This window comes from Plectropomus leopardus, chromosome 24 (genome assembly GCF_026936395.1).
Source record: "Plectropomus leopardus strain MGB_pleo_1.0 chromosome 24, ASM2693639v1, whole genome shotgun sequence".
Taxonomy (NCBI): Eukaryota; Metazoa; Chordata; class Actinopteri; order Perciformes; family Serranidae; genus Plectropomus; species Plectropomus leopardus.
Window position 1 is genome coordinate 6913517 of NC_142199.1, and position 12037 is coordinate 6925553.

The 12037-nt window shown below is 40.3% G+C and overlaps 1 protein-coding gene across 1 annotated transcript in view; it reads left to right on the forward strand.

Moving 5' to 3' along the window:
- ptgfrnb (prostaglandin F2 receptor inhibitor b) overlaps positions 1-8033 on the forward strand; it is a 71397-nt gene extending 63364 nt beyond the window's left edge. The window contains exons 12-15 of the mRNA XM_042512948.2: positions 2070-2256; positions 2357-2475; positions 2577-2627; positions 4705-8033. Of these exons, the coding sequence (XP_042368882.2) occupies positions 2070-2256; positions 2357-2475; positions 2577-2627; positions 4705-4817 (470 nt within the window). The 3' untranslated portion in view covers positions 4818-8033. The remainder of the gene's footprint in view (positions 1-2069; positions 2257-2356; positions 2476-2576; positions 2628-4704) is intronic.
- The last annotated feature ends 4004 nt before the right edge of the window (positions 8034-12037 follow it).

Sequence of the window (12037 nt, forward strand, 5' to 3'; positions counted from 1 at the left end):
GACTTTCAGGAAAAGATTGACTCTTGAGTGATGATGTCATCCTGCACAACTTAAAGCAACTAAAAACAGATAAAGGTATCTGAAGTCTTTGAACAGTGTGTTTTTCTACTAGTTCTGGGTAATACATTGATATTATGCTGATACAGTGATATAAGACAAGAGATCTTAAATTTTGGATTTTGTAATATTTTGAGTGTTGTCCTTGCCTGGTTTTCAAGGCTGCATTACAGTTAAGTGACTTTCTGAACTTTACAGACTGTTCTAGCTGTTGTATCATTTTCCTTTACATACATTGTCATTATATACACATTACTGATGATTATTTATCAAAAATCTCATTGTGTAAATATTTTGCGAAAGCACCAATAGATAAATATCATCAAAATATTGATGTAAAAGTGTTTGATCATCAATATTCTACAACAAAGGCAACAAGGGGAACAAGGGTTTCCCACCACGGTCATCTGCCACCATATCTTTTTTATAATTTTGAAGCTGCAGCGTTCATCAGGAGCACAGTTGTACTATATTCATACCCATCAGTTATGCACTGCACCGCAGTTTCGGAGTGCAGAGCATACTCTGGGCACAAATAGATGTCATGTGAGTGAAACTTAATCGTTATTTCAATCAATCAGTCGTCATTTATTTGTCACATGAAAACAATACATGGTGCAATGTGAAATGTGATTCCATTAGCTCCTTTAACTTGTGCACTGTGATTTTGTCCTTTCCATGTCTTCTTGCATCTTTCCTTTATAATTGTCCATGATTCCAGGTTGTTCTGGTAATTCATGGTTTCTGGTTATGTAATGATTTAACTGTACACACACCCTCACCTCAGCAAGATGATCTGCAGGATTCCTGAACTCAGCAGCACCGCTCAGTGAAATGTACAGCAGTTATTACCTGGACAGGGAGCACCTTACTTAATTACATTCGGTCCAAACATTTGCTTTCACCTCGCTCTGTAGCAGCTGCTCCTCTCATCCATCAGTCTGATCTGAACCGCCCTGACCGCATCAACAAACCAATTATCCTCTCCGAGACATAAGCATCATAAACTGCAGCTGAAAAGGAACTCACAGAGCTCCGCCAATGCTGTGTTCACAGATTAGAAAAAATATCCAAATTTAGAGGGGGCATACCTCTCCCCTACCCCTCCCTGGCCCTCATGCAACAAATGAGCGTGCCTCAGCCTCTTAAAGACAGTAATGTCGGCCGACATCAGTGGTGGTCCAGCAGATCTCAAGGGTTAACCTGACTTTACGATGTATAACATGTGGAGTTGAAACTGGACTGCTGGAAGTGTGGAAGGATGTCAAAGGTCATCATCCAGCTATGATGCTGTGATTGGAGCATTGAGGGAAAGACACAGTGCTTCTGATCTCTTAACTCTATCTAACATTAACACTCTGCATATCCTTGAACTGAAACTGCTTTGCAACCTTTGAAGACGTATTTCTGCAGAAATAGAATTGTGAAAAGACTTTGTGGCTTTGAAGGTGGTTGGAGCTTTTTGTTGGCAAATAACAACCAAGCAAACGGTCAGTTTTTATTGTTCTTTTTAAATATCACAGCCTCCTACTTGGTCTTCCAGATGGTCAGTTTATAAATATCAAACTCAAGAGGTGACTCAATTTATTGACTTTTGCCGCCCAGAGGAATATTTTTCTTTTTTGGTTCAGTGATGCTGCTCCAACAAAGAAGTGTATTCCCAATAATACATATCATGTATGCTTCACTCCTCAGTGGATTCTCTCTATATAGTTGAAGACACTTACTTATAATATATTGGATCTACGCCGTCATCTTTCATATTACAAGGGTTTTTATTTATTTACTTGTTTTATATTGCCTCTCTCTGTTGTGGGGTGTGATGAAGGCTGGGTATGCTTATAATGCTCGCTGCTTTTATTTTTATTTATTATCACCTGCTCATCTTTATTTTATTTTATTTTTTTATTGGTTTGAGTTGTTTCATTCTGTGTTATATATGAAAAATGTAATAAATATGTTCTTTAAAAACATCACAGCTTTGCTTAGTGTTCTCTCTCTCTCTCCCTCAGATGACCTGGCGTACGAGGTGCGTTGGTTTTTCACCAGGCTCCGCGGAGGAGAGACAACGACCCAGGTGGCCAGCGTGGACCGCTTCGGCGTTGTGAGGAAAGACACACGCAACTCGTCCAGTGACGTTTCGATAGAGCGGAAAGACACACACACATACATGCTGAACATTCATGGCACTCAAGACAGGTGAGTATGGTCATGGGTAAACGGTGGATTATCAGCAAACATTTAGTTTTTGTTCATGGTTGCAGCCTAATATATCTCTGTATGCCTCTGTGTTTTTCAGTGACAGCGGTGAGTATCATTGCATCGCCACTCCCTGGTACCTGTCAGCCTCAACGGGAGCCTGGACTCAAGCTGCAGAGCTGACGTCATCCCGAGTCTTCCTTACAGTCAAATTTGCAGGTCAGATTACTGAACTGATGTTTACTTTAACCACATCTTTCTATTTTTATGTTATTTGCTCTGAATAAACACCAAATCTGTATTTCTCTCTTCTTCTGCAGTGTGGGAGTCCCTAAAGTTGCCCCTCTTATACGGAGTAGCAGCCTCAATAGGTAATTAAACCATCATACACTCACTATTTAGGATTTTAAGATGTTAAATTACTACTGTTCAGTGTTGTATTCTCTGGTGTATAGTGTGCGTGCAACCTATCAACATCCAGTTTGTTGCTGTTGCCATCAAGAATTACAACCTATGATAGCCTGTTTCTGTAAGCTGGCTTATTATACTGTTGAGGTAGATGACCAAAGTATTGAAATTTAAATAATGTTTCCAGTGAGCACAGCAAAATATCCCTGAAAATATGTAAAAGTTTGGGTTTTTTTGCTCTCACTGTCAGCGTGGACTTCCCCACTGAAACTGCAGGCTGACTCCAAACTACAGTTGCTCTTTTTGTGCTTGACTCGCTGACAGTGCTCAGGCTTATTTAGGACACATGTCTGATAGCTGGCAACACCAGTGCACAGTGGATTTAAATAAGACACCAATCTGATTTTGTTTAGGCTGAATGTAGCCCATAACAATCAATAAAATATGCCTTAACTGGCACTGATGCTGATGTTGTAAAAGGGATGAGGACTTCCCGAGTTACTATTCATAGAGAAAGTCTCTGTTTAGAGGGATCTGTAGTCGATGCAGTACTGGTGGCTGCAATAGTGTGTAATATTGATACTAGTTCCACTCAATCCTGAAAATGAAGTGTGAAGGAAGCTGCAGCTTCCACAATGTTTTATTTTTGTCCAATCACCAATGTTCAGCCCTGCAAATTTCACTCCAACAGTAAATGAGCCATCAGAAAGTTTATACACCCAGAGCAGGGACTTTATGGGGCCAGGAGCTAAATTCAGACCCCGGCTTTTTGTTTAAATTTATGGTTATACTTTTTTTTTAAATTTTATTTTTATTGTCATCGCAGTGCCTACTTGCATTTATGAAGATATCACAAAAGACTGCAATATTGCACCTTCAGTACTGTAACATTGTGTTAAATCACATCCTGTCTGTAGAGGCTCTGTTGTCTGATTCCTGCCATGTTATTAACTCTCTGGCCAATCAGACAGAGCCCTTGCCGTTAGGAATACACAGGTGAGGTTTATCAGACTAGTGTTTCACTACTCTGCATGGTTGAAGGAGGAAAATTGAACAAGATGAATGCAGACAAAAGTGCAAAAGCCAGAGAGGGACTGGTGCCTAAATTAATAGCACGACAGCTGTCTTCTGGATACAGGGGAGACAATGTGGAATAAGCATAAGTACTGTGCACACGCCTGAATCATGAACTGAGTACTTTTGGATATCTGTTTATTTATTGAAAGTGATAACATTATCATATATTACATATTTATGCCACCGTGCTGGCTATAGGCTATATATTGTGTTTTTGGGTATTCTGTAAGCACAAACATTTCATTCTGGTGAACAAAATGAAAGGATTTTTTTCAAATTTGGTACCAACATCCACTTGGACACAACAATGAACAGCAAGGGTCAAATGTGACCTGGTCCATCTTGTTCTAGTGAATGCAGTATTGCAAGAACACCTTGAGGAGATTTCCTAACATTTGACGTAAATGTCTAGTTGGACTTAAGGATGAACTTATTAGAATTTAGTGGCCAAAGGTTACTGTGACCTCACAAAACTCAAGAATTCATACACTGTGACAAAATCTTACACAGTTGTCAGAACAGGAAATAATGATGACGTCATCCTTTTGTGACCATTACTTTATGTCATACCTCAGGAGCAGGAGCAGAGACATTTGGTCAGATACTGAATTGGTGACACTAATCTTGAAACTTTGCTGAGTTTCTCTGTTGCTAGGGGGAATATTTGTAACCGCATCTGTAACTTTAACTGCAACTTGACTGGTTTGCAAGGCGGTTTCCTTATATTGTGCAGCCCTACTTAAGACGTTGGATATATCGCCGTGGTGGACAGGCTTATAGTAATACCAGTAAAAGCAGAAGAAAACTAAAAAAAGGAGTTTTGGTGATTTAAACAGCTCCTGTGCCAGCTGTGGTAGTATTTGTAGTATGTATAAGTAGCATTAGTTGCAGCAGTAGCAGAGGTACTAGAGGCGTAGGAGTGGTGTTGGTGCTTTTGGTTTTAACCTTGTCATGTGTCTCCAGGTGTGGGCCTCTTCTCTCTGGTCCTGGGTCTGGTTTGCGCTCAGTGCTGCTGCCGCAACACCACACACACTCCACGCTCACGCAACAAACTGATGGACCTGGAGATGGACTGACAAACACTTTCCCCCGCACCCACACACTGCAGCGCTCACAGGAAACACCACCATACACACAACAGACACACGCCCGTAGACGATTTCTGGGACACCCAGTTGTTTCCATGCGACGGACGTTGGGAGTAAAATGTATCGCTTTGGAAACAGAAGCCTGACTTGTCTATCACAGTGCTTCACGAGGTGCTCAGGGTTGCTCGGCTCTGCAGTGGAGGAGCAGGGGACTTTTATAAGCACCAATGAGACTTCTTTGAAGACCCATTGAAATCTGTGGCGCTTCCAGTGAATTTTACAGATAGATTTGCTCCCCGTTAGTATTACAAGAAGCTCTGAAGAGTTTAATTTTTGAGGAACATTTGGCCTCTGAGACATCACTGCCACTTGGGAATAAAGGACCACGAAACAGATCTGCTGCCTCTGTAACCACTAGGGATAACATATGGAGCGCTCAGGCTGGACTACTTTTTTTTTTTGTCTGACGCCAAGATTCGAGTCTCACAGAGGAGTGGCACACCTCGCACCTTGATGAATTTGCTTTTTTGCGGAAGCGTGGAAAATTCAAGGGGTGGTTGGTGTTGGAGAGACGAAAATATTGCTGTTTAGTCACATGGGTAAAGTAATTTTGTATTTGCAGCGACTGTGGATTTAGACAGCCTGAGCCTTATTCCCGTCACGTTCGTACGGGCAGCAGAAGTCCTAGAAAGTGCTCTGCGTGCTTTCCACACGAGAGGTATTGCACTACCACCCCAGAGTATTCCTACCTTAACAAAAAGGACAATATTTACTTTTATTCTCTAGTTTTTTGAAAATTAAGAGATTTTAAAAATGAGAGACATTTTTAAGCTTTACACAGAGATATGCAGTCAGTGTGTTTGTATGTGAGATATACTGTACGTGGTGCCAATATTTGAACTGTCGGAGGTGTGCTTGGTTCATATCACCAGATCAACACTTGAACAGCCACTCAAAGTGGCGACAGCAAGCACTCTGCTTTTCTAGATATTCCGAAATGTATCCTGCTGTTATTTTGCCAGTCTCGTGTGTGTTGGTGTGAGTGCTGTGCTACAGTATGTGAGACAAAGAGTTGCATGTACTGTTTTATAACAACAGACTGGTGAGCAACACAAGCCTTTCCTGGGTTACATTTTGATGACGTCAAGTCTTCTACATCCAGATTTTTCAAACTCGCTGTCACCAATCGAGACTCTTGTGTGCAACATGAGTCTGTGTCGGCTCTGGTGCAAGAAACTATTCATGTTTTGATCAGGAAAATCATGCATGTTTCTCAGTTTTGCTTTTTTAAAGGAAAAGTTAAATATTTTGGGAGCTACATTCATTTGCTTTCTTTCCACAATTAGAGGATGTATAGCAATCTCACCTCTGTGCATTAAGTACAGAGCCTAGCCTAGTCAACCATGCTCTGCCTCAGTGCACAGACACAAATTTCATGTCAATCCTTTTCTAAAAAAGGAAGCCAATAAGTTTAGTTCCCAAAATGTTAAACCGATCTTTTAAACATCACGGGAGATTAGTGAGTTTAAGGGGTAGGTGACACTTTTGTAAATCCTCTTGATGTCACTTTCGGTTTAGCTAGTCTAACAGTTCTTCATGTTTTTAGTTTTAAAGGTCTAGTTTGTAGGATTTAGTGGTGAGTTTGCAGAACTGAAACTTCTGTGTGCCAAGCTTTTATGAGAGTTATGATGGCTGACGTGAAAACACAAAGGACCTGTCTAGAGCCAGTATTTGGGTTGTCCATTCTGGGCTATTGTAGAACAATGTTGCGGACTCCACCATGGGAGAGGTCATGCTTTGAACGTAGATATAAACAGGTTATTCCAAGGTTACGAAAACAGGATTTTCTTTTCTGGTGATTCTAAACTCCTGAAAACATAGTTCTGAATATTGTATACCATTTCTTCCAATAGATGCCCCTAAATCCTACACACTGGACCTTTGAATTTTGCTAGTAAACTAGAAACATGATCAGAAAACTTAAAAGTTTCAGAGATTTTAATTCTAATATTTGATACAGCCCTTTCTAAATATTTTGAGATATTTTATTTCTGCTCTTTCAGAGAAAAGTCTTACTTTGCACTTAAAAGCTAAAACTGAAAATCATATCTGCAGAACAAAAAACAGCTGATCATGAAATTTCAGCTGTCAGCGACACGTGTCAGCTGTGTTTTTATAGCAAATGAATGAATCCTATCACGTTGACTGCTGTGTGAACGCACACTCACAGCTCCAGCAACAACACACAAAGTGAGGGAACTTGTGTCCAAACCCAGCAGGACCCAAACAGACCTGTTAGGTTTGTAATAAGATGCGCCAGGCTGTGTTTCCTCCTTCACTCACTGGGCTCGGACAACGCTTTGTTTGATGTTTTTAAATAATTTTGAGAGGTATTTTAAGCAACTATCTGAAGTTTATGAGCAATATCAGACTGTAGTCAGGTCTCTCAGCTCAAGTAGAGCTGTACTCGGGACATATTTTTCACCCTTAGTTTGAAAGATTGGATACTACATATTTAAACCATGCATCTGTCGCCTGCTCTGCTCTGACTTTGTGCACAACCGCCTCTAATTTGGCCTGGCCAGGCAGCCTGTGCTGAACTTTAACAATTATTCAATCAGAACACAATCCATAATCCCAAATCCAATAATAATTGTCACTGATGACACTCAAAGAGTTTATTTCAAAGCTTCAGGAAACACCAGACAGACCTGTACACATGTTGCCATCATGTTCCAATTATATTTTTCTTCAGTTCAGGACACTGAGGGGTTAAACTGAAAACCACTTTTTAGAAATGTTAATACAATATGTGTGTTTTGGTGTGATTGACGGTGACAGTTACTTCAAAAACTTCAGCACGTCTCCATAAACCCTCTCCACAGGTGTGTGTGTGCCTCTCTGTGATAGAGCTGTTGCAGTTTTCAAACTGGGTTTTACCACTATCACACACACACACACACACACACACACACACACACACACACACACACACTCACACAGTCACAGTATTGGAGCACACAGGTAAATAATTGGGCTCTGTGCCAAATGCTCTTAACGGTAAACAACACACACACACGTAGCATTGATACACACCTCTCAACATGTCACTGCAAGGTTTCCCCAGTGTCCTTTTAGTTTGTCATTTTATTGCAATGATGAATCATGATGTTTTTTTTTAAATAAATAGATTTGTAAGATGTATTCATTTTGTACATTATTTTATATGTTCTGATTTTATTGTGCTTTTATGGTAATTATGATGCTTTTTTAAAATTATACCAACAAGCAAAAGCCATTGTCCCAGTGATCTCAGTGTGGGCTGCGTTGTCTTCAAAATACTTGTCGCTGGTGAGTACCGCTTGGACAAAAAAGAAGAAAATGAAAACTCAGCTCAGTTGGTGGTACCAAAAGAAGTACCAGGTGTTATCCACGACTTTTGGCAGTAATCCCTGTTTCCCTTTTTTGTTTCCCTTTTTTAATGACAGTTACAGATGACAGCCCTCTGATGGTATGAACAGGTATTTCCTCGCATGTTGGTGCAGAGTGCACAAGCCAGTTGGCCATCGGCTGAGTAGTTTTGCTGTGTGTTTATCTGCTACTTTTTAGCTGAGACAACGTGAGGCTGTGCGACAGTCAGCCTTCGTTGTTACCAGTTTTCATGCCTCCGTGCTGGCGAAATCCGAGGACGAAGGCATTATGTTTTTCAGTTTGTCTGTTTGTATGTACATCGGATTCTTTGGAGCACAAAAACTCAAGAATGCTTTGAGGGAGTTTCTTCCAATTTGGCACAAACATTCACTTGGACTCAAGGATGAGCTGAATAAATTTTGGTGGTCATAGGTCAAAGCTCAATGTCCTTGTGATTTTCATCCACAGCATCACTAATATGGAAATTGAAGCCAAATTCATAGCATCTTCCCTATGCACCAGATTAACAATTCAAGAAATCTAAACTAAAAACACTTCACGAAATAAGGCAATCCAATTTTTCCGTTGTCCTGAATGCTTTCAGTCTGCAGAGAGGTAGAGGCAGATGAAGCTGTTCAAGTTGCCTTATCCACCTCTCTGTGTCCTTGTCTGTGTCGTTCTTTTGAACACAATATCTCAAGAACGAACAGATTCGAATCTGGAGGTAAAAACTGAAGTCATAAAACATGTTTTTGCCCATAACTCCAGAACCATGGCTGCTCAACTCAAAGCTGTGCTGACTGTATAGATTTCCTTTTGCCAGGTGGAAGATGTGTGAGAATCATCCATGTTTTTACAGACATGGATGTAAACTGTAAGTGCAACTTGACTTGTGCACAGAGGCATATAACCGTGTGGCGGTTTATCTAGTTTGATGTATTTTTGGTGTGTCTGGGTCTTTTGATATTTAAAGACACGTAAGCAGTATGCCAACAAAAACTTAAACTGTGTCCAACTCACAGAGTAGCAACAGGAGCTCCGATTGGCCGGCTGTTATTTGTTGGCGGGAGCTCCTGCTGCTGCACTGTTGGTTATTATTCCACCTATTAGAGGCTAAATTATTAGCCAATATTGAGACTCAGACTGGGGTTCTTTATGGTGTTACATAAATCAGCATTTATGATGTTTTATGTTCCATGTTTCTGCCAGTAAAGTCAATTTATTGTCTGAATAACACCAGTAGTTATTTAATCGTGGAGGTAGCTCTGGCTGGCCCACATTTGCCCTCCTTCTGCTCAAATGTGGCTGATTTTTTTCCACAGGATCTGATGTGGTCGTGATCAGAGTTCCTGCTCTGAGACTTGTGACAAATGTGGGCCAATTTGGTTTTTCTTCTCCGTCTCTGGGCAAGCCATCAATCAGGGTTTTTTTCTATGCTTGCAAACATCTGAAAAAAAAAAAAACTTCAAAAACTTCTAGCAGAATAAATGTTTTATAATTCAACATTGGACCGCGGCTATATCTCTTCCTCTTCCCTCCATGTCTTTAATACTGTGTCACCCAGCCCCTTGTTAGTCTTACGGGATTTATTTTCTGTCTGTTTATAGTCTTTCTCTCTCTTTCTGTCACCAGTCTCTCTTTCACTCCATCTATCTGCTCCATTTCTCCTCTATATTTCACTCTTCATTAGAAATGCACAAGAGTTGAAACCTCAGTCGCTCTCCTGGGTTTTGATTTTTTTTTTTTTTTTTTTTTTACACCTCTTTAACAACACTTTCTTCATCCAACTCTCCCTCCATCACTCTTCCTCTCATCTCCACATGAGATGGAGATGAGAGAAAAGAAAGATCCGGTGTCGATTGGCTCTGGCTGCGGCTTTTCTAACTTCTTGTTCTCTCTCAGGGTCCACTTGACCCAGTTTCCTCGTCTCTCTGTGCCTGTCATGGATCATTTGGTAATGTGGCCTTGCCTCAACTTAAACCATTGTCTTCATAATTGACTCAGAGGTGTGTGTGTGTGTGATTACAAAAGCACAGGATGTATTTTTTGCCACCACAGTACACTCCTGCTGTTTTAGAGATGGCACATTTCGTTGGTGTTACCCCACCGGCTCTGACTTGAGCGTGTCACAGCTTGAGGGTTGCTCCACATAACAAAAATTTCAGACGGAAAAATTTAGCAGCGCACGGAGAGCAGTAAGCAGCCTGTTCTCCCCAGAGTCTACCAGAGGAGACACGTTTTCTCGTATTCATTGTAATCAACACTGATGTTTACAGCAGCTCCAAACAGCCGACAGCCTCTGTCACACCACTCTGCTGTCTGTTTTCTGCCCATTTAAACGCAGCAGTTTGGTTTCTCTCTTCACTGTTTTGCTCCCCAAAACTTCTCGGATTGGATAGAAGCAGATCTGTTTGTTAAACAGATTTGGATTTTGCACCCAAAAGTTGTCTTCTGATGTGTCATTGCGCAAAAACTCTTCTCATAAAAGAAATTGGGAGGAAATTCAAATGTATAGCTGTGCAGATTTTTACCCAAAATATTCACTAGTGGGTTTTTTTTATCCAATTTTCACCCATGTTTATATAAATGTCACTATAGCAGCAACAGCGATGATTCCTGAAGGAGCCAAATGACATTATATCAAACGTGTTGTTTTTTTTTTAAGTGTACTTGTACTTATTTAAGTAAATTTGTGTTTCTCTTGGGCTAATTTTGTGTACTCATGGGTCATTTTGTGTCTATTGTTTGTCATTTTTTGCCTCCTCGAGGTTGTTTTGTGTCTTTGAAGTCTATTTTTTTTTTGTATTTTTGAGGTAATTTTATGTTTCTCCGAGACACTTTTGTCTTTTTGGTTGTTTCATGTTTCATGATATTCATCTTGTACCCCTTTGTGGTTTTGTCTCTTTTTAGTCGTTTTGTGTCTCTTTGCTGTGTCCTTGTTATTTTTTGTCTGCTTGTGGTTGTTTCTTCCCGCTCTGTATGTGCTAATATGACTGACATTTGCAGGTGAAGGCCAGGGGTGAAAGCCCGTTCAGTAATCCATCAATGAGGCCGAGGGCAGTCTCTCCAGAAAAATACACCCTCACACACTTCTCATGGGTCATAAGTGATGATTGAGGGGGATTGCTTCTGTATGAGTCTGTACATTGTTTTAGGAAAATCCTGCATCATGTATCTTTAATAGTTTATGTAAACTGAGCTAAATGTGATTTTATTTCATTTAATTGAACAAGTTTAGGTAAACCTGATATTTTATAATAGGCAACACTTTATGTTAGAAATGTGATGGAGGTTTCCGTCAATTTAAGAGAAAAAGGTCTCTCGTGGTCATTGAGGCAAAACGTTAAGTTGTAGATTTGTTCACTTTATTGCAAGTAACGATGGAGCCACGCAATTTTCTTAACGTAGTATGGACTGCTGGTTAGGAGAACTTATCTTTGAATATGTCTGTAGGAAGATAATACAAAACTAAAATATTTAGTTTAATCCTTTTTATATCAGAGTCCTGTGGAAGTGTTTTTTCCTTTGGCTAATGCACAGAAGGGAAGCCAAGGCATATTTGAGCCTCTACCCCTCACAATCCCTCACTGGCTTTACACCAATGAACATTAAAATTAGTTTCCTGTGGGACTGAACTCAAACCTTCTGAATAAATGCTTTCTTCTTCTTTATCATTATGGGCTAGTTTGAATAATACATATTCATCATGGACTGGCATAATTTCTTGGGAATTCTCGCCAAAATCTGCTCCTGTTCCCCAGGAAACCACTTTGAAACTGGTGATGTTAAGAGGATCT